Source organism: Dendrobium catenatum, unplaced genomic scaffold (assembly GCF_001605985.2).
Source record: "Dendrobium catenatum unplaced genomic scaffold, ASM160598v2 fragScaff_scaffold_706, whole genome shotgun sequence".
Taxonomy (NCBI): domain Eukaryota; kingdom Viridiplantae; phylum Streptophyta; class Magnoliopsida; order Asparagales; family Orchidaceae; genus Dendrobium; species Dendrobium catenatum.
In genome coordinates, this window is record NW_021319168.1 from 1,184,194 (window position 1) to 1,209,430 (window position 25,237).

The 25,237-nt window shown below is 36.1% G+C and overlaps 1 protein-coding gene across 1 annotated transcript; it reads right to left on the reverse strand.

Moving 5' to 3' along the window:
- Positions 1–1,362: 1,362 nt before the first annotated feature.
- On the reverse strand, positions 1,363–25,237 carry LOC110107650 (tRNA (adenine(58)-N(1))-methyltransferase non-catalytic subunit trm6). Its single transcript, XM_028695910.1, has 10 exons — positions 24,791–25,237; positions 24,532–24,671; positions 18,296–18,428; positions 16,609–16,650; positions 13,549–13,673; positions 5,126–5,219; positions 4,376–4,714; positions 4,189–4,294; positions 2,585–2,671; positions 1,363–1,685 (listed from the first exon to the last, which is right to left on the reverse strand). The coding sequence occupies exons 1-10, from the start codon at positions 24,931–24,933 to the stop codon at positions 1,575–1,577; spliced, it is 1,320 nt and encodes a 439-aa protein (XP_028551743.1). The 5' UTR covers positions 24,934–25,237; the 3' UTR covers positions 1,363–1,574.

Consider the following 25,237-nt stretch of genomic DNA (forward strand, 5'->3'; position numbering starts at 1 on the left):
ACGTGACGCATTTTGATTGGTCTACATATGGTGTTCGTCGTCCTCACATAATATTTTTTCTAGTCTTTGAGAGGTGATATGACGAAATACAAGATGATTTGGATCCCCCTCCTGGGACTCGCTAATGCCCTCACCATTGGAGAATTTATTATGTGCAGAGTCTAGACACACCTTGTAGTCATACACCAATAAGAATAAGCCATGTCAGTTTGTACACACACTGTGTATAGTTTGTACACATGCGATATACAAATTATAAACAATGTACATGCTACGTGGTCGGTTCTAATTAGAGTTCAAACATCATATGGACTCCACAAGTAATAATTTCTCGTGCCAATGAGCTTAGTTGGATCTCAACATCACTGGAGCCATTGATGCACTCGATTACAAGATTTCACAGTCTCATAGGAGGAATATGAGACAGAGGGAGTGTTAGAGCGAATGACAACAAGTAAAAGGCGACGAAACCAATGGCAACAAAAGGCGCCAAAATGAATAGTGTGACACATTATTAGGGGTGTCAATATTTGACAGGACATGAAAATCCGACCTGAAAATTTTGGGTTGACCCTGACCCGTTTGAAAAACAAGTCGGGTTCGGGTTGACCCGACGGGTTGCTGGGTCAACCCGAAAACCAGTTTAGAGTGAGCTGCACGTGCTGCCCGCACCTGCCCCGGTTACCCGCGTAGCTGCCCGCGCCCTGCCCTAGGCTGCCCAAGTCGCGCAGCTGCCGCTCACGAATCGCGCCTGTGGATGGCGCGTTGCTTGCCTGCTCGCCCGTGTCGGGTCGAATCCAGGTCTGAGTTTCCGACCCGTTTACCTACCCGGGTCAGGTTAGAATCTACCCGATTGAACCCGGGTCTGACCCGAACCCGATCCGTGACCCGAAATTGACACCCCTACACATTATTAACTAAGGGTTTGAAAATCGGACCCGAACAATGAATCGGAAGAAGAAGAGGTTCACGGTTCAATCAGTTGAATCGGGGGTCGAACTGGATGACATAATAAATAATAATATTATCATAAAAATTAATAAAATTAACAAAATAATGAATATAATAACCTTATAAATTTATAAACTTAAGGCAAATTTATATGCCTATAATTCATCAAATATGCTTTGAAATTAGCATAATACAAATTCTTCATATATAATACTAATTTGAAAACAAGCCCATTTCAACCTAATTCTTCGCAAGCCAAACTTGATGAACTAATGAGCCTCCGACCAATCTAAACTCGACTCATTAGCTCACAAAACTGGCTCGTTCAAAAATATTACTATAAAATTCACTTAAAATATATTAATATTCAAATATAAAACTATTATAAAAAAAATCATATCACTTTATTAATTATTTATCATCTAATTCTCATTTCTCATTCATTTAATAATTTATTATAATAATTGTTTGAATTATAATCATTCTTTTTCGTTACAAACCAAACGACCCAAACTCCTAAAATTAAGCTCGAGCTCGAATTCGAACTCAATTAGCTAACCAAGCTAAAATTAAGATTGACTCGAGCTCGACTAGTTTGGACTCTGAATGAAAAGATTGATGGATCAGTTTTGTTGGCTTCCATTGCAAGCATCGCTGCAGATTCTGATGCCGCTCAAAATGTAGCCTCCGAATGCGCTCATTTGCATGTGTGGATGAGTGCGCGATGGAAGAACCTGAATTTACAAGAAAATCATAGAGCTGTCTGAGAGAAAGTACCTTCATAAGTCATAACTTCGAAAGAAAGCTGTGGTGACAGCAAAATTTAAGCTTTCTTCGGGACATTTTTTTATTGATTTTTAAAATAAATTAAAAAAAAAAACTTTATGACATAAAATTTTATATCAAGAAAATAATAATAAAACTGCGATGACTTTTTGGCTATTTTTTTAAGTAATTTTTTAATTTGAACTAAAAATTTTTGTTCTCAAAAATAGATTTAGGAAGCATTAAAGAAATTATCCTAAACGAAATCTTAATCAAGAAAACACTCTTAGCTTCTAAAAGAAGACTTGAGCTTCGTTTGGGGCGACTTTTTTTATTGCTTCTTAAAACAACTTTCTAGTTTAAAAATTAAAATTTTTATACTAGAAAATTGCTTTAAGCAGCAGTAAAAAAGCAGTCCCAAACGAAGCGTTAGGCTTCATTTAGGACGGCTTTTTATTATTTTCTAAAACGGAATTTTAGTACAAAAATAAAAAAATTTGTACTAAAACTCTGTTTTAGAAAGCAGTAAAAAAGCCGTCCCAAATGAAGCCTTAGTCTGGGACGAATTTTTTACTGCTTTCAAAAGCAACTTTTTAGCAATAAATTCAATAAAGATAATGAAAAACCAATAATCAAAAGCTGATAAAAAATTTTAATTTTTGTACTAAAAAACTACTTCAAGAAGCAGTAATAAAGCCGTCTCAAACAAAACCTGAATCAGTTGTGAACTTTTGTTCTCTGAAACCAAATTTAGTGTGCGTGTGTGTATAGATATAATTATCCCAACAGTTGGGAAGGTTTTAAATAGCAAGGAAAAAAAATTAACGTTGCAATAGAAATCAATAATACAGAAAGCAGGAGGACAGACCTGGTATTCTCGAAGCCATGGCTCAGATATTTGCAAGCTAATGGCCATTTTTGAAGCTTGCAATCTGTGCATGCACGCTGCAAGTGGCTGCAAACATTAACATCCAAAAATTAGGCGAGGAGGTTTTGCAAGTATAAGAGATGAAACAAAAATGTTGCAAGACGCAGTATCACAAGTATAGTGCTTAGGAAGAACAAATGAAGAGAGTATCAGGCTTCGTTTGATACAGCTTTCTTACTGATTTCTGAAGCAGTTTTTTAATACAAAAATTTTAGAAATATTTTAACAAGAAAGCTGTTTCAAAAAACATTAAGAAAATTGTCATAAATGGAACCTTAATAATAATAAAATATTCCAGCAATCCAGCCTGCATATTTCCCTCCAATTCATGCAATCCAATCCACCACCTTACCATCCTTTCACTTCATGCCACCTTATTGATCCATGGAATTATTTTTGCCACATCATCAATCTATAAATTATCCCTAAATTGTAATAAATTCTTAATTTATTTTTCATTCACTAAATAGCATATATTTATTGCTAGAGATTCCACTAAACTACAGTGGCGGAGCTAGAAAAATTTTCAGCGGGGGCCTAAATTTATTTTGCACAAAAGAAAATCATCCATCCTAATTGACTATTTCAGTAAAATTTACTCAAAATATATCAAACTTTTGGATTTTTTTTTTTCTAATTATTTTGCTCCAAAATCATCACAGTTGATTTAGCAAAAGCTGTGGAAGAACAAGCTAAGCCAAACTCTTGCTGGGCACAAAACAGAAATCGGAGCAGAAGTTGAAAATCAAAACAGAATCGAACGAGGGAGATGACATCACGGGTGCGGGGTGGCAATGACGAGGATACTAGCGCAGGAGACCTTGTTTCAGCATTGGGTGATGGCATCGACGGCAACACTAGCCTTGATGACAGTGTCAAAACCATCGCCAGCGAGGGAGGGATTGTTCGAATTATCCTTTTCCACCTTATTGTTCGTCGTTGACGCCACAATTACCGACGCATCGCAATCGTGCATGTCACGGGATAAGAAGATCGCAAACAGATAAAAAGCAAGAAAATAAGATTGAAGGAGAACTGCGAAGTACATTGACGAACCAGCCATGGCAGAAGAGGCTGAGTGTTCAGGCAACGGCGACGAGACAAGCAACATAAGCTCTAAATTGAGCTCCGCCATTTTTTTAGGGGGGGCACGTGCCCCCGTTGGCCCCCCCTTGAATCCACCATTGCTAAACTAGTAATAATTCAAGACAAATGATGGAATTAAACATTCAACAAATTCTCTTCAATTCTTGTCAATCTTCCAATAACATTGACTAACAATTGTTATCCACCTAAATTGCATATTATACTCATCTTATTCTCTAAATCTTTAATCTCATAAAAAAATTTCAACTTTAATAAAGTGTAATTTTCTACGAAGAAGAGATTCATGCCACTTCAACTTACAAAGAAAATTCTAATGGGGAAAAGAAAAAAAGTGATTTCAACTTTATAATCAAAATGCTGTGTAAGAAGTCACAGGACAGAAGTCATACTATAAATTTTCCAGATTGTAAAGCTCAAGTAGAAAAGATAAACTGCACCTGAAGGCAATGATGGTAAATTGCAAATGGCGCAGAATATGATAAAAGAGGAAGTAATTTCTGGACCAAGCTCCCCACCTCTATTTCTGGCGCAGCCACAATCAGACTAAATAACAAAACAAAAGGAGGATGAGTCATAAAAAACCCATGAATTCTTAAATTCTGTTTACAGTAGTAAATTTCAAACCTAGAAAAACCTCTTTCCTTCCAAGAATTCACTAGTTCTGATGATGCCTGCCTTCCAGGAGATATTGATTTCACAGTAGTTGAAGAAACACTGATACCTTCATCATCTTCAATGGGAGGGTTTGAATCTGTTTGTGGAGAAGATTGCCCTCTCGTTTCGGCATTGAAGATCTCATGTGAAGTACAGGACCGGTCAGACGAAACATTTGTTTCCTGAATAGATTCGTCCATACTTTTGGTATTCTTGATGTCGCCCTCAGTTTTTAGAAGGTCTTGATGAAAAGATGTACTGTCATTTTCTCTAATAATGCAGAGATCAGTAAAAGTAGCCTGAACAATTCTGCATTGAAAAAATTCCTAAAATTAATTTCAAGCCAGATGTTACCAACGACATCTGAAGCATTTTTTAGCATAATTTCCTTAATTTAACAATAAGAATCTGCACAATTTACCATAATAATTTGCTTAGTTAAACTACAATAATGTTATTCAATCCAATCAATCTATAATAAAATAGTATAAAATGACTGGTCATATTTACTTTGAAATAAAATAAAATATCAAGGGACTCCCAAATTATGTTAAATATTATTAAGAAAGAATGTAAAATGGAAAAAGTAAGTTGAATTATTTAGGGGAAAAAGTGAATACAAATCATTTGAAATTCCAATTCTTAATCTGGGAAGCATTTCTTGCGAGCCAGTCCAGTTAACAAAGATTTTATGCTATTTTAAACCTAATGAACCTATACCTGCTGTTAACTTCAGAACTGAAGTTGAACATACGCACTATATCAATTGGGTTGCGAGAAGTTCCGAAGTGTGTGCTACACACATAGCCTGTACCTGTAAAAAATCAAAGTGGTAAGGTACTAATATCATCACTAGTCAATACTGCAGTAAATGTAGGTCTAAATAGTCGAAGGACTATTTTGAAATTTAACCCTAAAAATATTATTTAACTAAATTAGATTGTTGATTTAGGAAAATATTATAAATTGAGGAAATCATCATTTTTAGGTTGATTATGAAAGGATGAGACTTAGAGAGATAAAAATAAAAAAATGAGTCTCAAGGAGAACATAATAATTTCAATGAGATACTCAATTTCTAATATAAGGAGCACATTGTTCAGAGATCTAATACATGCATATTTATATGATTCTATTAACATGTTATGCATATAGTTATAGAATTTCTTCATATTGAGCATCTTAATAGCATCTAAGGTTATCAGAAGGTTAAATCTATTTTTTATGATAGTTGGTTTAAATGATTTTAAGATAATATTCATCAATTCCAATCATAAGATGTCTAATTGCATATGAGGCATAAATTGGTATCTAAATATCGATTTTTACATGTATCATGCTTTACCCTTATGCATATCAGTATAAGTTGATTAATAAATGTGCATATCAATGCTAATGAATTATAAAAGTTTAAAATGATAAGGTTAAAATTTAATGAAATCCTATGAAAGGTCATGCCATGTAAAGGGAGGTAGAATATGATGACATGCAGGGAGAGACAAAAGTTTTGATGAGATAAACCTTATTAGAAAATAAAAAAGATTTTCCAACTCTTAATGCCATAAAGTCGAGATGGTTCAACCTGTATCAAGGGATCGTTGATAAATCTAATGCTGGACTTTATCAAAGTTTATTATGACCGACTAGGTGACAACAAAAGAATAAAAATGTGTCAAAGCCTATACAAGTATTATATGACATTTCTAAGGAAGAGATTAGTAAGAATGAGAAAAAAATATATATAAATTAAAAATTAAAAAATTATTCTCAGTAATTAACTATTCTGGAGTTTATACTTGTAGTTTCAAATTCAATTGTTAACGCAGTTAATTAACAAAGCATATCATGATTTAAAATCTACGGCACTAAGCTAATTATGTCTTTGAATACTAATTCTCATTTTAGGTCCCTATGAACAACATCTCATTTTAACTCCTATGATCAACATGATATTTATGTTATTTTTTATGTTAGCACTTTATATTAGAGCTATTCATCCTACATAACATGTAGCTCGTCCAATCTTAGAACTGTGATATCAAGGAAAACAAAGCTGCAGGCAGAGTGGTAGACAAGTGACCAATTTTGCGCTCTACAACAACTTTCTCGGTGAAGGATTTTGAGGTGTATTATAGAACATGTGTATGATATAAATAAAAGTATTTTAGTACGTCTAAATTTATATTAAATTTTATTTAAAAGCTTTATATTCAACTTGATGATTTTTTATGTACGCTTCCATATAAAAATTTCTGATAGACCTATTAGATAATAAAGAAGAATGATGCATACTTTTTTGATGATCAAAATAGATTAACTTTTCACTCTCGATCTTAAAATCAGAATGAGTGTTGGAGAGAAATGTGTCTACCTCTGTTATGCCTTACAGTTGACTGAAAGAGAGGGGGGTCAAAACGGGGCTTGACAATACAAGAGTTATGTAATAATTATAAGGAACTTATTTTGTGGAATTCAAGAGGTGTTTTAGTTAAAGAAAAATAAATAGAGACCACATAGTTGACCGAAAAACTCCCTAATCTCTTTCAATAGAATGTACCACTTTTTTTCACTTCTTGAATACTTTATAGTTAAAAAGTAGGATAGCCATGGTTTGAAAAGTAGGGTAGCCATTGTACATAAAAATGGAAGAGCCAAAGGCAAACTTTGATTCTAAAGGTAGTCTTAGTTTTAATATATGATAGATAAAACAGATACATCTTTGAAGTAAAAACAACAAATAGATAGAAGAAAAAGGCAGGAATACAAATATGGGGGCTGATTTTTTATTATTTCTTCAACAACAATGAAAGATACAATTGATCTACTATTCGAGACGTAGATCGGTTCTCCTAAAAATCCTAAAAAAAAAAAAACTCAGCACATATATCATGATAACCCTAGACAAAAGTCTCCCTTAAATAGCCATCCCACACAATAAACACAATTGGAACCTTCCTAAATAGCATAAACATAATTAGAAAATCTTCCTAAACAATTAAAACCTTCCTAAACAACATAAACACAATTAGGAAACCTTCCAAAGCGTCTCCCTCTTGATTCCTCCTCCTTACAAAATGAATAATAGTTTCCCTGGGCCCCGCAAGGGGGGTTGAAATTTCCCCCTATGTTGCCCCTGGTTTCGCCCAGCCAAAGGGCTAGTTTGGCTGGGTTTGGGCTGGTCTGGGCCTGCCAGGTTATGAATTTGTTTGGAAACCGTTTGGTAATCCAAATTGTGGTTTGAACCTTCCAATAGCGCTTCAGGTATTCGATTCAGACTCATTTGGGCTCGAATTGAGTTGAATTTGGTGTCATTGGGTTTGTATTTTTGAGATGCTCAGTTTGACTGTAAGTTTGCTGAAATAGGAGTTTAGATGATCCTGAATTTAATTTATGAAGTTTCTGGCTTGATTTTTGCCTCGAGATTCGTGTTCGATCAAAATAATTTTTTGATGATATATTAGTTGTCCCCATATTTTCGGACTTCGAAACTCTAGAAGTCCGAAAATATTTGTTCCTATACTTTACATTGGTCGAATCGTGAAAAATTGTGTTCGAAAAATTAAAAACTTGTCAAACTTGATTATATAGGCCTCGTTGAGCTCCAAAAATATCAAAATTGAGTCTGGAACGTTGAAAAACGTGTCTGGAGACTCCAAAAATGTACGATTTGGACCATTTGGGCCGAAAATCGGGCCCAAACAAGCGTAGGTAGCCGAACCAGCCGGCCTGCGTGCCGGCCGCCGCCCGGCCGCTTTGGCGGCAAACGCGCTGCGCGCGAACAGGGGCTTTTGGATTTTTGCCTGTTCGGGGCGCGTGGTTAGCCGCGCAGATACTTTTTTTTATATATATTTGTTTTTGTTCAGAAAAAAATTCAAAAACATTTCAAAAAATTCCAGAAAATTCTGAAAATTTCTAGAATATTCTTGAAACTGATCATCTTCTAAAAAATGTTATAAATACCCCTCGGACCAGAGGGAAACTTGCACATTCTTCTTTTATTTTCCTTTTGACTTTCTTACAGTCGAGACATTCCGCTGTTTTATGTAGGTGATTTTTCCTACTTAAATCAACGCTCCTTCATTTGTATAGAAGTTAAAATTTCCTCTTCTTTCTCTCTCGTTTTTCATCTTTTTTAACTTTATTACAGTTGAGGCTTCCCACTATTTTTTCGTGGGTGACTTTCCCTGTACAAAATTAGTGTCCCTCTCATTATATAGAAGTTAGAATTTTTGTAGCATTTCTTTTCCTTTCTCCCCCATCTTCTTCATGCTTTAGAGGCATTCCACTATTTTTTGTAGGTGATTTTCTCTACTCAAAATCAATGCCCTTCTTCTTGTGTAGAAGTTGGATTTTTTGCAGCCGTTTCTTTTCTTTCTCCTCCCTCGTTCTAACTTTCTAACAATGGAGATATTCCATTATTTTTCGTAGGTGACTTTCCCTCGCAAAATCAGTGCCCATCTTCTTGTGTAGAAGTTAGATTTTTTGCAAATGTTCATTTTCTTTTCATCTAGTCTTCTTCTTATATTGGAGATATTCCACTGTCGGAGATAGGCGGCATTCCCCTATCAAGCTTCAGTGTCACTCTCTTGTGTAGAAGGACATTTTTTTCTCATTATTCTTCACTTACGTTCTTCTTCTTACATTGGAGGCATTCCACTATCGGAGATAGGCGTCATTCCTCTATCAAGCTTCAGTGCCCCTCTCTTGTGTAGAAGAAGGTACGATGAGAGGTAATCTTCTTAATAGACAACCCTTGACAGAAGAATATCAATTACTTCTTTTATGCGAGGGTGATTTGAGAAAATCTGGCAGTAATAGTACTCGGGAGGAGAGCCAAAAGTTATTAGTAGACGGAGTGAATTTTGATGTTGTTCGAGCGAAAGTCTATCGACGATGGATGATCAAGTTGAAGCCCATTGTCAATCAAAGGTCTGGTGTAGAGCTAAAGGAGAGAGTTGAGAGTGTGCTACTATCAGTAGTTGAGCAAGAAGCCCATGATGACATATATAAAGTGAAGGACTGCCGACATGCATCAGATGAAGTGCCGATGATGATGGGTGTGCAAAGGCAATATGCATCCATACAGAAATGTGCCGACATCATATATCTTTATATGGATGATGTAAATGTACTTTTTGATTTCAAATTCTAGCAAGAATAGATGTACACTTGAATCTTGATGTTGGATTTATGTAACTCCATTGTATATGAAGTTAAGAAATTGTCCCTCAGAGGAAATTGAATTGTTTATATATCTTTGAGATATGCTTTGATATATTGCCCCCCATATTTTTGGAGGCACTCTTAGACTGTTAAGGTTTTTATATGAGTGATGATTTTATCAACCACTTGCTTTCATGAAATCTTTATAGAGAGAATGTTATTCACTTATAACACTGCTTGATGACGTTAACCTGTATGAATGAGATCGAGAGAATCCACCAAGGATGTAAGACCTGTCCGAGGTTGTATGTCAGAGCCCTGCTCGATGACGTTAACCTGTATGAAAGAGGTTGAGAGAATCCACCAAGGATGTAAGGCCTATTCGAGATTATATGTCATAGCAATGCTAGATGACGTTAACCTGTGTAGAAGAGGTCGAGAGAATCCATCAAAGATATAAGACCTAAACGAGGTTGTATGTCAGAGCATTGCTCGTTGACGTTAACCTGTGTGGATGAGGTTAAGAGAATCCACCAAAGATGTAAGACATATTCGAGGTTGTATGTCAAAGCCCCGCTCGATGACGTTAACCTATGTGAAAGAGGTCGAGAGAATCCACCAATGATGTAAGACATATTCGAGGTTGTATGTCAGAGCCATGCTCGATGACATTAACCTATGTGGAAGAGGTCGAGAGAATCCACCAAGGATGTAAGACCTATCCGAGATTGTATGTCAGAGCCCTGCTCGATGACGTTAGCCTGTGTGGAAAAGGTCGAGAGAATCCACCAATGATATAAGACCTATCTGAGGTTGTATATCAAAGCCCTGCTTGATGATATTAACCTGTGTGGAAGAGGTCAAATCAAATCCCTTTGGGATTAATCTAGTGATTGAGACACAATAAAGATTGTGTATTTCTCAAATCATAGATAAAGAGATTATATTCATCGGTAGTTTTTTATTGTCATTTTTATCCTTTTTTTTAATGAGACAATATTAAAACGGAGTAAACAACACATTATTATGTCATGTAAGATAATACAATAAGTCTCTAATATAACTTAGGGATATACAAATTACACTATACTCAACATATAAGATGTACGTATATGAACAACATAATATTTAACTTTAAAGAAAATATTAGGAATATCAAAGTGATACCCTATTTAACATAAAAGAGACACGATGAAACAAGATAAGTAGTATTACTAATACAATGTACGAAGTGCGTGGTCATTTAATCTCACCAATCATTTGAATATTATTCAATGGTTGTCTTTGTTGTTGTTGATTTCACCCCTCAGTATGATCAGCTTTATCTCGAGTAGGTGGGTTTTGAATGAATTGTCAGAGATATTCTTGTTGGATCAACCTTTCAATGTCATCCTTAAGCTGTCTGCAAGCTTCAGTAGTGTGTCCACGACTGCGGTGGAAATGACAACATTGCTCCTGATTTCCTACATTCGGCTTTAAAGCATTGGGCCACTTAATATTTTCTTGATCTTGAATGACCATCAGTATATTGGTTCGAGATGCGCTGAGAGGTGTATATTCTTCCTCTTGTTGAAATCTTTGTCGTGGCAAAGGAGATTTAGGAGGCAGGCTATTCTTCCATTATTTCTTTTGTTGCAACCATAAGTTATCCATTATAGGAGCATTTTTGCGCTTTCCGGGAGGTTTTTAAAATTACTTTCTGTGGGCGTTGATAGCTTCATCTGCTGATATTTGTGCCTCCACACGATGGATCAGGTTGGCATATAAAGGAACCGTATCTCGCATAAGTGCCGAGTAAAAAAGACCAGAATGAAGACCTCCAAGAAAAACTCCTCTTAGCAATTCAAGATATACTCCTAGAATTTATCGAGTTTTCGTGAAAAATCGCTGAAAATACTCATTTAGTGATTCTCTTTCATTCTGACAAATCCAAGAAAGGTGGGAAGAATCCTTAGCTATTCTTCAATTGGCGATAAATTGTTCAACGAATACTTTGGCCAATTTGACAAAAGTGATGATTGTTCTAGCTAGGAGTGAATAGAACCATATTCGTGCTTGTCCTTTGAGAGTAGCAAGAAAACTTGACATAGGAGCGCATCAGAGGCTCTCTGGATATGCATAATGGTCCTATAATGATCGATATGCTCGTATGGGTTTGATGTCCCATTATGAGAATCGATACTCGGTAGTTTGAATCTTGCCGGAATGGGATGTTGAAGGATGGCTTCGGTCAGGAGTGATGACTTCTGTAAGTCCCATTGATGATGAAATTGCCTTATACCCCTTATGGAAACTCTTCTCGGACAAATCTTCGTAATTTATGACGTAGGGCGTTATGAGGGAGTTCGGGAATATGTTGTCGGGCTGAGTCCTCGGGGATGTCCGAAGGAATGCTAGGTTGGCGACCTATGTGTGAGGATGGGTAGAGCTTGTTGTGTCAACAAGCTCATTTCTTGATGTGTCGGAGGCCGCATCCTTGGCGGAGGAAATGGAATCTCACCATGAAAATGTTCGGGTTGAACATCTTCGAGCCCTGGTGGATCTTGCGGGAGAAGAATCTCTTCTATAGGTGCTAGTGCCGATCGTCGAGTCTCTCGCAGGAGTTGAAGGATCTCATTCTGAGATTCCTTCATTTTTCTAATGCGGGCTTTCAAGGAAGGCCCCAAATTTCCTTCTCCAATAGCATTATACCCCCCAGGATAAAAAGAGGCAGATGTCTGGCGTCCCTGATTCATGGAAAATTTCCTGTATTAGAAAGATGGGATCTAGCTCAATATGAAAGAATTTCACTAGTGTTTGTTTGAGGTACAAGAAGTTGACTCGTCCTTAAAATTTAGCACGATCAGATTACAATGATTCACTCCCGGATTGAAATCCAGTTACAAACAAGTTGTGTATTTGAGCTGAAAGAGTCACTTAGAGATTAGACAGAATTTCGACGTCACTTGGAGATCGGGCAAAGTTTCGACATCATTGGAAAGTCGGGCGGAACTCTGACGTCACTTGGAAGCCGGGCAGAATTTCGACGTCACTTTGGCAGAATTTCGACGTCGAGTTGAATTCCGACATCACTTGGGCAGAATTCCAACGTCACTTGAAAGTCGGGCAGAATTCTAACGTCACTTGGAAGTCGGGTGGAACTCCGGTGTCACTTGAACGTCGAGCAGAACTCCGACGGTGGTCGGGGAGTTTCTTCCCTCCTTCCCTTCTTGTCTTCTCTTCTCCTTCTTCTCTTCTTCTTGCTTGGGTCCCCTCTTAAGAGAAATGAGGGGCTATTTATAGTTTTTTGAGGATGGCATGACCTGTAAATAGGAGGATGATCAAGGGCAAAGGTGGAGTGGTTGGGATGGACGGCCGATCTTAAATCCCTTGATCATGGACCGTTTGTCAGACATTTGAAGGTCTTAATGATATCGGAATTCGGCGATCTTGGGCTTGTTGGATTTGTCTCGTCGAGCCGCTCGATTCGACTATAAGCATGTCATGTTTGGAAACCGTTTGGTAATACAAATTGTGGTTTGAACCTTCCAACAGCACTTCGGGTCTTCGATTCGGACTCATTTGGGCTCGGATTGAGTTGAATTTGGTGTCGTTGGGTTTGTATTTCCGAGACGCTCAGTTCAACTATAAGTTTGCTAAAATCGGAGTTCATATGATCCCATATTTAATTTTTGAAATTTCCGGCTTGATTTTTGCCTCGAGATTCGTGTCCAATCAAGATAATTTTTTTGATGATATATCAAGTATATTTAAAATACACCTTAATTCTAAATATTTGCAACCAAACAGCCCCTAAATAAAAAGAAAACTGAGAATCAGAGAGATACGAATTTACAGTTTAATTATATTGAATTATTGCTAACGTAGTTGAAAAAGCTATCAAGTTCATGGGTGGGGACGTTAATTGGCATTGTTGCTATTAATACAACCTTGGATAATCTTTATACAATTTAAAATGATGTCAGAAGTAGCAATGTTACCTCCAAGGCGTTCTGCTACAGCACCAGTAAGTAAACCACCAACCATGTCAAGAACAAGTACATCTGAATAGGCACCAACGTTAGCCATAGACAGCAGAAGACACAAAGCATCAAATCTTAGAGACCTAGCAATCAAGGGGAAAAACAACGAAGAAATTACAAATTAACTCCCAGGAATAATATGCAGAACTTTATTGCATATTTTTTAGAAGCTTGTAAAGACTGGTAAAACATTTCATAAAACTTGAACGGGCAACTAGTATGAGCAATGGATACCATAAGAAGAGATCCAAAAGGCCAATTAACTGCTTAGCCTCCCATCAATTATTCTTTTTATTTTTTATTTGTTGTTACACAGTGAGAGTTCCATGAGAAGAATAGGAAAAAAATGAGAAAAAAGTCAAAAATAATTTCCCGACTATTAGTAAGTACCCAATTTAGTCTCAGAGTTTTGCATTGCGCCCCAATTTAGCCCCTCGACTATTGAAAATTGATCCAATTCATCATAGGACTAAAAATAATAGTTATACCAAAATTAAATGTGTAGGTATTTTAGTTAGTGCAAGTGTATATAAGTTTGCATAGCTTGTGTTATTATATTTTGTCATTTAATATATTTTAATAAATACGAAAACTAGAATGAAAGTTAACCTAATATATAATAAGAGTGGATAATCAGTAAAAGAATATTGTATGTTAAGCAAAATGTAAATGGAGGATCATACAAACTTGTACAACTCTTGTTACAAAAGATATTGTTATTGACTACAAAACTCCAAAATCCTTATCACAAAAAATGGTGTTATTGGCTACAAAACTCCAAATTCCATATTACAAAAAAATAGTCTACAAATGATGTCCTCCAAAACGTCAAAACGGAAGCTCATACAAAAAACTACATTGTCTATTATATCCTTCAAGCTTATCAACCTGCCTTCTTTCTTTCGTATGTATAGACTATAGACCTATTAACAAACACGATATCACATTAGTATTAAGGAAAATTGAAGTAAACAGTTGTTAATAAAATTTTATTCACTTATTAATAGTCTCTAGTTGGACAATCCTTGTATTCACACATTCATTATTGCCACTGTCTACAAGTTACAATATCAATCAAATTATTACGACTGAACCAAAGAAACAAAATAAAATAAAATAAAGATTTAGTGCATTTGCATTTTTTTTTTAATTAACCATGAATGCAAAGTCTCTTCACTTAACTAGTTTGCTCCTACTGTTAGAGTTTAGTTCTTGAAGATGCAAATCACACTTTAATACTACATTATGTTATAGGACTTCTTCAATTTGAAGTGTTCGAGCAAGAGGTGTTTCTATGATTTTTCCTTTTCTTCTTGTCACAACTCCTGCTATTATGAACTCTATTTATATTTGCTACAATGGAGGGCCACAATTAACCTGCTTAAGCTTCTTCTTTGTGAGTTATTTAGTCGCACATTTGGAGCCATTTTTCTCAACTTTGGCGGTCGACCCCTCTCAAATTTATTATACTTTGGTGGCAATGGAAATGCTTTGTTACTTATAGGACATTCATCATTGAACTCATAAGTTTTCTTACAATTGTCCACTGAGTAGTGGTTGCGGACAACATTCTTATGATATAATTCTCCAATATTGATTGCAACACACATGAAGACAAAAAAAGCCATTTAATTCTCATCTCCTGAAACAACATGACATGAAATCCAAGTCAACAGTGCTGTGGCCATTACATTGTAGTAATAAGTAATATAGTAGTTTTCATCATCAACCTTTACACCAATACAGCTCCCAACACCATATAGATTTTTTATGAGTGCTTCAACCTTTGAACCTTCATGTACACCAATTTTCAAGCTTTATTAACAGCTTTCCTTGCTTGTGACTTTGAAATATGCAATCTGTCGATTGCCTTCAGGGACCTCAATTGTATTACACAAAAATAGAGGATAGACATTGAAAAAATGGGTGTAATGATAAAAAAAAGTTCACAAAACACAAACTAGTGGTTTTCACCGAATAGTCATAACTTTGGATACTTTCTCTATTATCCATGGTCGAAGATTTCATGACCTTATTAGTTCGGATTGTACCGTTCCGCCATGCATCAACATGAGCAAAATCCTGCTTGCACTTCTTACCTCATCTTCATTCGAGATAGTGCTTCGTCGCTTGCACGCCCAAAATCCCGTTGGCAGCCCTTCGAGCTAATTCATTGCTTAGAATTCACTACTCACACGCACAATCACAAACCCTAGCCACTCACATGCTGCTTGTCGAAGATAGTCACATACTACTCATCAATTTTAGTTACATGCTGCTTCAATGACTTGCTGCTCTCAGTTAGAACTTCACAATCTTTCATTTTTTGATCTTACACTCGCACAAGATGCTTTCAGAATGAGATCAACTATGACATATAAAAATAAATAAAATTTAAATTTATTACTAAAATGTCCCCCTAATATTATGAGAAGCTGAAGATATGCATAATAATTCATTTCAATTTGATAGATTTTTTAATGGAGGGGCAAAATTGGATAAATTTAAAATGGTAGTGTGAAACTCTAGGATTAAGTTTGACGCTTACTAATAATTAGGGAGCTATTTTGGACTGTATTTCCAAAAAACTGAACGTTGCTTATTAGAATAAGTTATAACTTCAATGTTGAAATCAAATAGAATGCAATAGAGCTTTTAAACTAATGCATTACGTTTATAAGAACTCAATGCCCTTGATAGGAGCCAAGGGAGTGCTTGATGAGCACCAGGTAGAAGTCAAATTTACATAATAAAATACTGCCAAAGAATATTTAAAGTTCATAGGTTTATCGAGCCTTATTCTAAAAAGTTTCAGGTACATCAACTGGAAATTGCTTTACATTTTATTATTAAATAAGAGATGAATCAAGAAGAGAAAAACTCTAAACCATCTCATCATGGACAAATATAATCCTGGAAAAGCATGTTCAATTACATTGTAGTTTTAAACAAGAGATGAAAACAAAAAAAGAAGATAGTTGAGCACATAACAATAACAGAATTCCGAGCATTCCTTACCCTATTCGAGTAGGATATTTCTTGAAATATGCTTCACATATACTGCAAAACAAATTAAACACACGTGAATGCATACCATAACTTCATGTTAGTTTAACTTTTAAATGTTGATGTTATGAAAAAAAGAGCAATCACATGACAATTTCTCTGAATGAACTTCAAATAGAACAAGCACATGGTGTAAAGAATAGGGGCTTAAGTGACTAAGCCAAAACATATTTCAAGGGCAGAAGCTCGGCAAAGGGAATTGAACAAATGAAAACCTAGCTCAAAAGGTCAAAAAAAAAAAAAAAAAAAATCTTCAAAATGCTTATTTAGGAGAGAGGCCGTCAACATATTCCTCAGATTTCTTCTAACCATGTTTGGTTTCTCAAGACAGCATAACAAAATTTACTAATTTTAGCCAAAAATAAATTTCAGGACCAAGCCATTGTTCAACTATTCTATATTGCTTAGTGTTAAATTGAGTGGAACGAGAGGGAAAAGCTTAAGCTTTATTGCATGAATTCTTCCCTATATATAGATCTATACAAGATGTTTAGAAAAGGAAACAAATAACTACACAAATATGAAATATAACTCCTAAATCAGCTGCCTATCTATGGAAGGCGTTTCAACGTGATTCATGAGTGCTTCCCACCGATTGCTCTTTGTGACCGTCAGATCCTTTCCACTAGTAACGGCTGGATTTCGACACTTAGATTTTTTTTTTTCACCAAAATGAATTCAGCAGCATTAAATTTGAAAATTAAACAAGATATGCATACTTTTATTGACAATTTTATGGTTCACAGCAATTTAGAAGATATGTTCATATATGATAAGCTAGGAGTTTGGAAATTATGAGCCTAATTTGCTTCAGATTTCCTTATAAATTTAAAATAAATATTACATAAAGCCATTAGTTAAATGATACAGCATTGTATCTTAGGGTACTAGACGCACCACAAAGATGGAAGATAAAATTAATTTCAAATTAATGTGGAAATGAGTAGGCCAAGGATAGTAAAGCTAAATATTGTGTTAAATGATAAAGTTAAGCATCTCATGCAGCGCTTACAAAAATGAATGGAGAATGAAAATTATAAAACAAATCCCAATTAGTTTAAATTAAGGCTAACGAAAACGATGATAAACCACTTTTTCTCCCTATCTTTCTCTCTATTCATCACACACACTCTCTCACTTTTCGACTTTCCGTTTCCTTTTCTCTTTTCCCTCCATCTGATGGGTGGTGGTGGAACACGTGAAGCATAAAGACAATTATGACATTTAAGGAATACAGAAAATCTATATTTGCTTAGCTGCTGCAAAAATTACAGATCACGTTACTAAAATATTTCAAATTGCATTTGGTAGACCAACAAAAGTGGCATAATGGAAGTACAAATTCATCAATGGACATAGCGGCTAAAGCCTATTTGGCAATGTTATGATACTATTGTGTCGTGCAGTGTTGCATGAAATAGTCACTTTTGTCATAAGCTATCTGTAGCATTTCTCAATGGTTGTGAAGTCATTGAAAGGAAAAGGCACGCAAACAATAAACGAAGCCACATAGTCTGTTTCCCATGTGAATCAAAATGGTGATAATAATAGGTCTTAAAAAGCAAAGCAAAAATAAATTCTAAATAAAGCCTTTAATGTATGAATCACATACAGTAAAACAAATCAGATTCAAATGCACTAATCAAACAACCTTTTCATTGCATCAATATCTTCAGAAGAAAGACTTTGTGCAGTATTATTATCAAACAAGGATCGATTATCCTTCATTTCACTACTTGGATGCAAGTAATCTTTATCCTGCATAGTGGCAGCTAAGCACAACAATGTAAATTAGCAATATTAAACAATTAGGTCATTAGTGCAAGAAAAATAAAATAAAATAAAGACAAATCAGTGTTTGAAGGACAGCCTCCACCTGAGATTTAACAAAACACTACTAGATACCTAACAAGCTTAGTGGCAAAGGCAGTTAAAACGATTCTCTTTTAGGCATCCTGAGGAAAGCTGCATATTTTAATCTCTAAATGTAGAAAAAAGTAAAGAACTTACATTCAAGCCCATGTGTATCGACAAGAGGGTCTCAACCATGAATGAAGGACATTTTAACAATAGAACTTCAAATATGGCCATGTTTGAATGTAATCATGACCATAGATCTGCCAAAGGTTGCTATGGCCATGTTTGAATGTATTAATGTAATCATGACCATTGATCTGGCAAAGGTCGCTAAGAGATGAAAACGAATCTTTTCTACTTCTTTATTTTTATTTGCAAACGGAAACGATAAATTTAAGGCCATTGTCCAAGTACCCTTTCTTTGGGGCCTTTCCAAGGGTAGATTACTTTAGAAAATGTAACCGACAACTTACCAAATAAAAAAAAGGCTGTACAAAGACCATAATGCACCATTTCAAAGTAAACGAGAGAAACAATGTTAACTACTAGAGAAAACTGAAGGACAAGTATTTTAGTGTTCTCTGAAACTGGAAGAACCTCAATGCCACTTTCAAAGGTCTAAAATCAAATTTGACTATTGTAATAACTTATACTAGTGTTCAATGAACTAAATGAACCTCAATGCCACTACTGATAATTTATATATGCTTAATTTGCAGGGGAGAAAAACACATTCATAGATGCATATCTTTCGGAAGAAATTTTTCTTTTTGCACTTTCAGTAATAGCATTTTCATAGTGATGGATGAGTTTGGTGATTCCTTTTAAGATACACCAAACAAAATATCATATTTAAGCTGAACTGAGATCAAACGTCACACCCAGCATAGAAGGATAGAGAAAATAAACCAAGTTAAAAACAAAAAGACAAACTAAGATCTAATCTGCTAATATTGTTAGAGCATAAATAGGGGTGTAAACGAGTCGAGTCGAGCTCAAGTCAAGGTGTGTTCGAGCTTGACTCGCGAGCCAAATATCGAGCTCGAACTCGAGTCGAGCTCGGGCTCAAATCGCGATACAAAAACAAGCTCGTCGAGCCGCTCGATTTTGGTTTCCCGCCCACCGCAATTTCCCGCCCAGCAAAATTGCAGATGTCGGAGTCGAGGCCAGCGGTCCCAGTGCACGCGGCGATGCCCGAATCCACATGATCCGTTGCTCTTTCCCTTGGATAAAAGGTGTTTAGTGGTTGACGCCAAATGGCCAACGGTCCGAATCCAGCGGCACTGTAGACACCCATTTTTTATCTTCTCTTGTATAAAACATTTAATGCATTGCATTGACATTTGACAACCATTTTTCTTCGAAACATACACATCGGTACAACCATCTAATTTTTTGAAAAAACTAACTATAAGTTTTGAAAAATAGTAATTATTTAAATTATATGTTTTTGAAAAACTAACAACAACAGTACAACCATCTATTTTTTTAGATTTAAATTTAATAAAATAGTAATTACTTAAATTACCTAAAAATGATTCGAGCCGGCTCCCGGGCGCACCAGCCGGGCGCCATCAGCTCACGAGCCGAGCCCTATCAAGCTCGAACTCGAGTTCGAGCTCGACTCATGAGCTCGATAAGCTTTGCTCATGAGCCCATAAATGAGTCGAGCTCAAGCCGGCTCGATTCACTTACACCCCTAAGCATAAATATACAAAATATGTCAAATAATGAAATTTTGCTAGAAACCAAACTTAGTAGTCCAAAATGCCAAAACTATTTAGTTATTACATTATATATGGATTATTTGGGTAGTTTCTTGCAATATCCAATCGAAACAAATGAATTGGGGAGACATGACAACAATATTGTAATGAACATTTAATATTCAATCAAGTTGATCCTTCACTTGAGATTTCAACTAAAAATGCAACTTTGTTGATGCCGGATTTGGGGTGCTTGAGATTCCAAGATGGAAAACCACCATATAAAATAATTCTAGAAAAGGATAGTGATGATCATAGGTGAAGAAGATGATTTCTTTGGGAGTCTTTCAGATGGGAGCATCATAACTTTGTTAATAAAATATAATGCATTTACAAGCCATGACTCTTGAGTCGGAATGTTTACTTAACAAAAAAAAAAAGAATTGAATCCCATGATATTTCCATGAAATTAAGGATTATCAATTATAAATTTAAACAATTCAACTCGCCTGACTTGAAAGGTTAAGGCCTTTCTCGAGCTCATGAATAGGGATTCCTTCTAACCCAATGATGATTTGTGGCCCTTAATGCTTAGAAATCATATAACCATTGAGATCTTGGTCCATAATATACCTCACTCAATCCCCAACCAACTTGATCCTATCATTTTATCCAAGTATGGCTAAGCCAAACAATAAATTGTTGAGCAATGGAAGCGTCCCTTCCATAGTTATATGGTGCTCCCTAAGTGTTAAGTTGGGTAGTAACCGTGTTGAGTGATGGTGCACCTAAGTCATCTAGGTACTCCTAGCTAAACAATTTGTGTCCATGTTATTGAGTGGGTCCCATGCTATTGAACCTACATTAAGGGGCTCATCAAACTCAATCGAATTAGCTACTAGTAGGATCTTCCACAGGTGTGTATGAAGCCTTGAAAAGCAGAGGACTTGCAATCCCTATAAATTTCCCTCATTTTAAATCACATTAGAAGTGGGTTGAAAATATAAATACACTTTAAGACTTTCTAATTAGTATGCTATTCTCATTGCATTTATCTGCCACTAATACAACCAGTAAGATTCCATCCTAAACCCCCTATCTGAATTTAAAAAAAAAAGGAAAAGCAAACACCTTGTGTTTGCTTTGTCGCCTTCTTCACTGGTGATTAGAACATCATTAGTGTTAAATTCATCAACAGCTCCCTTACATTCTGGAGCTCCTAGAAATAAAGATATAGTTAGCTTCTCTTTCCTAGGGAGACATGCACTTGAAAGGAAAGACTTCTTTTGCAACAACAGTATAGGGAAAATATGACATGACTTTTGTACTGCTTTAAAGGCATTATAGTCATCATCTCACAAATTAAGAGATAGATTCTCACAAAAGCCTTTTGATAGATTAGTGATTGTGATATTGACTAGAGAAGAGCACAAAGATGCTCATAGGCTATAATGAAGAGCATCCTCTTGATGTTGATCTCAAATTGCAAGTATGGTGTCTTGAGGTTGAAGATGAATAAATTAATCTAGAGAAGAAATATATGTGATGTGGAGTCATCAAGCAAACATTCCTGTGAGAGTAGTGAGGTTGTTGTTGGTATTCAAACATTTCCTGAGAACAACCCGTTACAAACTATGCCAAATCTTTTAATAGAAAGACACATTGAACAAATAGTAAAGTAGTAACATAATCTCAATTCCAACTCATTGTTACATGCTAGTGAACTTGGTTCTTTGGTGTCCACTATGAATCAGGTGGGAGTTTACTAAGTCAGCCTATAAAAGTCAAGGTTCGAGCACAATTTTATCCATGATCCTAACTTGAAGAAGTTTAAGAAAAATCTTTATGCCTAGAAAAAAATGGGGTATATAAAAAAAAACTGATGAAGAGGATTTAAAGCTAAAATAATTGTATTCCCTATATTCTAGCTACAGAGCTCAGAATCATCACTCATGAGAATGTAGCTAATTGATGCATTGCTCTACTTGTTTGGTGGGTTATATCAACCCATCTTGGCGGGCAGTACAATTAAGACCTTGCATTCTCATCACTTGGGTGAGATGTGGAACCTACTCTCCACATTGGTGGTTGAACTCACTTGATTCTTATGATGGAGCTCGTGCATGCTAGAAAAATGATTTGATGGTGATTCTTGTTGGCATCATTCATATAGTGATAATCATTTCTTACAATGAAGAGCCCTTTAGAATGATTTCCTTTTTATTTTCATTCATAAATGGTAATGCACTTTCTTCCTTTATTTTTTTTATTTTTTATTTTTATGAAGCTAATCCAAAGATTCACATGGTGTTCTACCAATTCAAGACAATCTCTCAACCAGGAGCTGGAATAAAATGATGTGATAACTCGTCACCCACTAGTGTGTGAAAGAAAGCAGAGCCAAGTCAATTCAATAACAGGATATGGCTCGCGAAGGAGATGATATGCACTAAAAAAAAATTTAAATTTATGAAGGAGTGCAAACACGAGAGTAGAAAAAAAAACTTCCAAGATGGACATGTGTGGTGATATCTTCATGGTCGACCAGTGTGACGTCTTGTTCCTTTTTTCCTAAACAATGTTAGGTATCCATTTCTACTTATGGAGGTCCTATCAACCAAGGCTAGTGGGTAGTTTCGACACATGCTGTTCATGTGACATTTGCTCAGCGTCTAGAAGTTCACCGCAACTCATTTCTTCTTTTAGGTTTATGCCCTCTTCATTCTTGTCACATCATCCATGTCTTCTTTATGGCTTTGCAATTATGTGAAAAAATGGGAGAGCTTAAAAATAAAACAACAAAGGCAAAGATGTTAGACTTTTTGCTAGCATTTAACACCAATAAGATGTATCCAAAGTACATGTTGAAAAAATATTTGAGCATTATTCACACTATTTGCTCTGTTAAAAAGATGTTTGTCCTTCATCCTCCTACTATTAGAGAATTATTAAGCTCATAGTCAGAGCTATGCATGAATATTGACCCTTTTTGGAGCAACCTCATGCTTTTCATGCAACAACGGTTTATTGATATGTTCATACTCCTCGAGAAGCGAGAAAGATTTTTCTCGGCTTGGCTCTCCAACTAATGGAGACATAGGTTGCTTCTTTGCTCCCTTCTTCTCATCAAAATACTTCTTTCCATTTTGTGATAATTTTGCCACTTTTTCTCATTCTCATAATTTACTTCATCCATCACCATTACTTCCTTCTCATGCTCATCATCTTACCTCTCTTCCATCATCCCCATCACTTTTCACCCTTGATTTCATTTCCCTTCATTCTTCTCAAGCACATTCTCCAACATCAATCTATGTCACTCTACATCTCATTGCATTGCTTCCCCCTTGCCTCCTTCATTTGAGCACATCCTTGTCAAATTTCTCCCCACCACTTAACTACTCATCATTCTTCCTCTCTTTAGCCAAAAAAGTTGGCACTGCTTCTCATTGCATAGAGGATTCCCATGCTCATATGAGCACTTTGTCAGGAATAAAGATAGAATGAAAGTAACTACTCATCTAAATCTCAAGATCTCACTTCTTTCAGTCGAGATAAGTGGATTCTCCTTAATTGTGGGGGGAACCATTCACTTTGAACCAAACTGAAAGTAAATGAGAAAAATATTGCCTCCACACTCCAAAAGTTTATGAAACATAAATTGGCTGAGAAATTTTGAGGTGATTAAATTCATAACTATGGAGTACCATATAATAAGCTGGGAGATCAAGACTGCCCAAGCAAAGTTGGATACACTTTTTATATAGGGAAATAAATAGTACGTGGATTGAGTTGAAGCCTTAGAGGAGAGGTCATCTTATTCAAAACTTCTTCTGATATTATCATTTTACTATCTCTTTTTCTTTTTAGTCCTGCCTTGCTGATCTCATCTTCTTTCCTAATTGGTGCACCATCTGCGCTGTGTTGCAAATGAAAAAAAAAAAACAACAAAGCCACTTTCCACAAAATTATCTTAATAGACGTTACTTTCATTGTTCCTCAAACCTAATCATTCATTAATCCTTCATTCCTCATTTTGGCACATCTCAGATCAAATTAGGATTCATCTCATAAATTTGGCATAAAGTTTACGATTGTTTGCTAACCTAAGAACGACCATCAACCTCTCTCATCCAAGCTCCAGACCAAGGACAGCAAAAAATAATGATAAATAAATCAAATTTTCAACCAATTTTTGACCTTTGAGTCAAATTAGAAGCATTCATGGCAACCGTAAAATTACAAATTTATAAACAAAAAGATGTCCTCCACAGGCAACATGATATACCAGAAGGGTGTGAGGAAACCTAACCATTTTCAGCCAAAATACAAGAAGAATAACATCTGGCAAGGTGAGAACCATTGGCGCCCATCTCCACCCTAAATAAGGAACCAAACGGGCAGCCGATCAAGGGCCTCAAAGAGCACTTCTTGTTCCCGATTTTAAGAGTCCTGCAATTCCAAAAACCTTAAATCACCACATTTCGGTATAATTCCATAGCCGTTACTCCAATAGTTCAGCCATTAAAATATATAAAATATAATAGGTGTTTGGGTTTTAAATAACGTACGCGGCGGAAGAAAGTCGGGCAAAAACGAGACGGTCACCGTCGTTGATGTCTAGAAGAACGCTGCAGCCCTCCCATGTAACTCTATGGTTCGCCTGCGAAGTCTTCTGACTAGGGCTAACGCCGCAGGCTGATTCAATAGCCATGGTTCCCTCAAGCCCACCTGAGCTTCTGATCAAAAGCTAAAGCTTTCAGGGGCTGTTAAATCTCACAGCTAGTTAAATCCACCGTTTCTCTCTGATTTACTAAAAATCCGGGCGTTCGGCAGATTTACGGGATTTGGAGGAAGAAGCGCGCGAAAGAAGTAAAGCTGGCTACCTTCGCAACAAGCAAGCTCCCGTCGTCGTCGTTCCTTCCGATTCAACAGAAGAACGGCGAGGAACTTCGGATCCGACAGGAGGGAATGTCGCAAAGGCGAAGAAGTTATTTACCGGCTCGTTCAAAACTACC

Coding starts and splice junctions, on each gene's coding strand:
- LOC110107650 (XM_028695910.1), bottom strand. CDS start 24,933: ATGGCTATTGAATCAGCCTGCGGCGTTAGCCCTAGTCAGAAGACTTCG. Junction 5,220..13,548: donor TGTAGCAGAACGCCTTGGAG/GTAACATTGCTA, acceptor GATTTTTTACAG/GTACAGGCTATGTGTGTAGC. Junction 4,295..4,375: donor AAGGAAAGAGGTTTTTCTAG/GTTTGAAATTTA, acceptor TTTGTTATTTAG/TCTGATTGTGGCTGCGCCAG.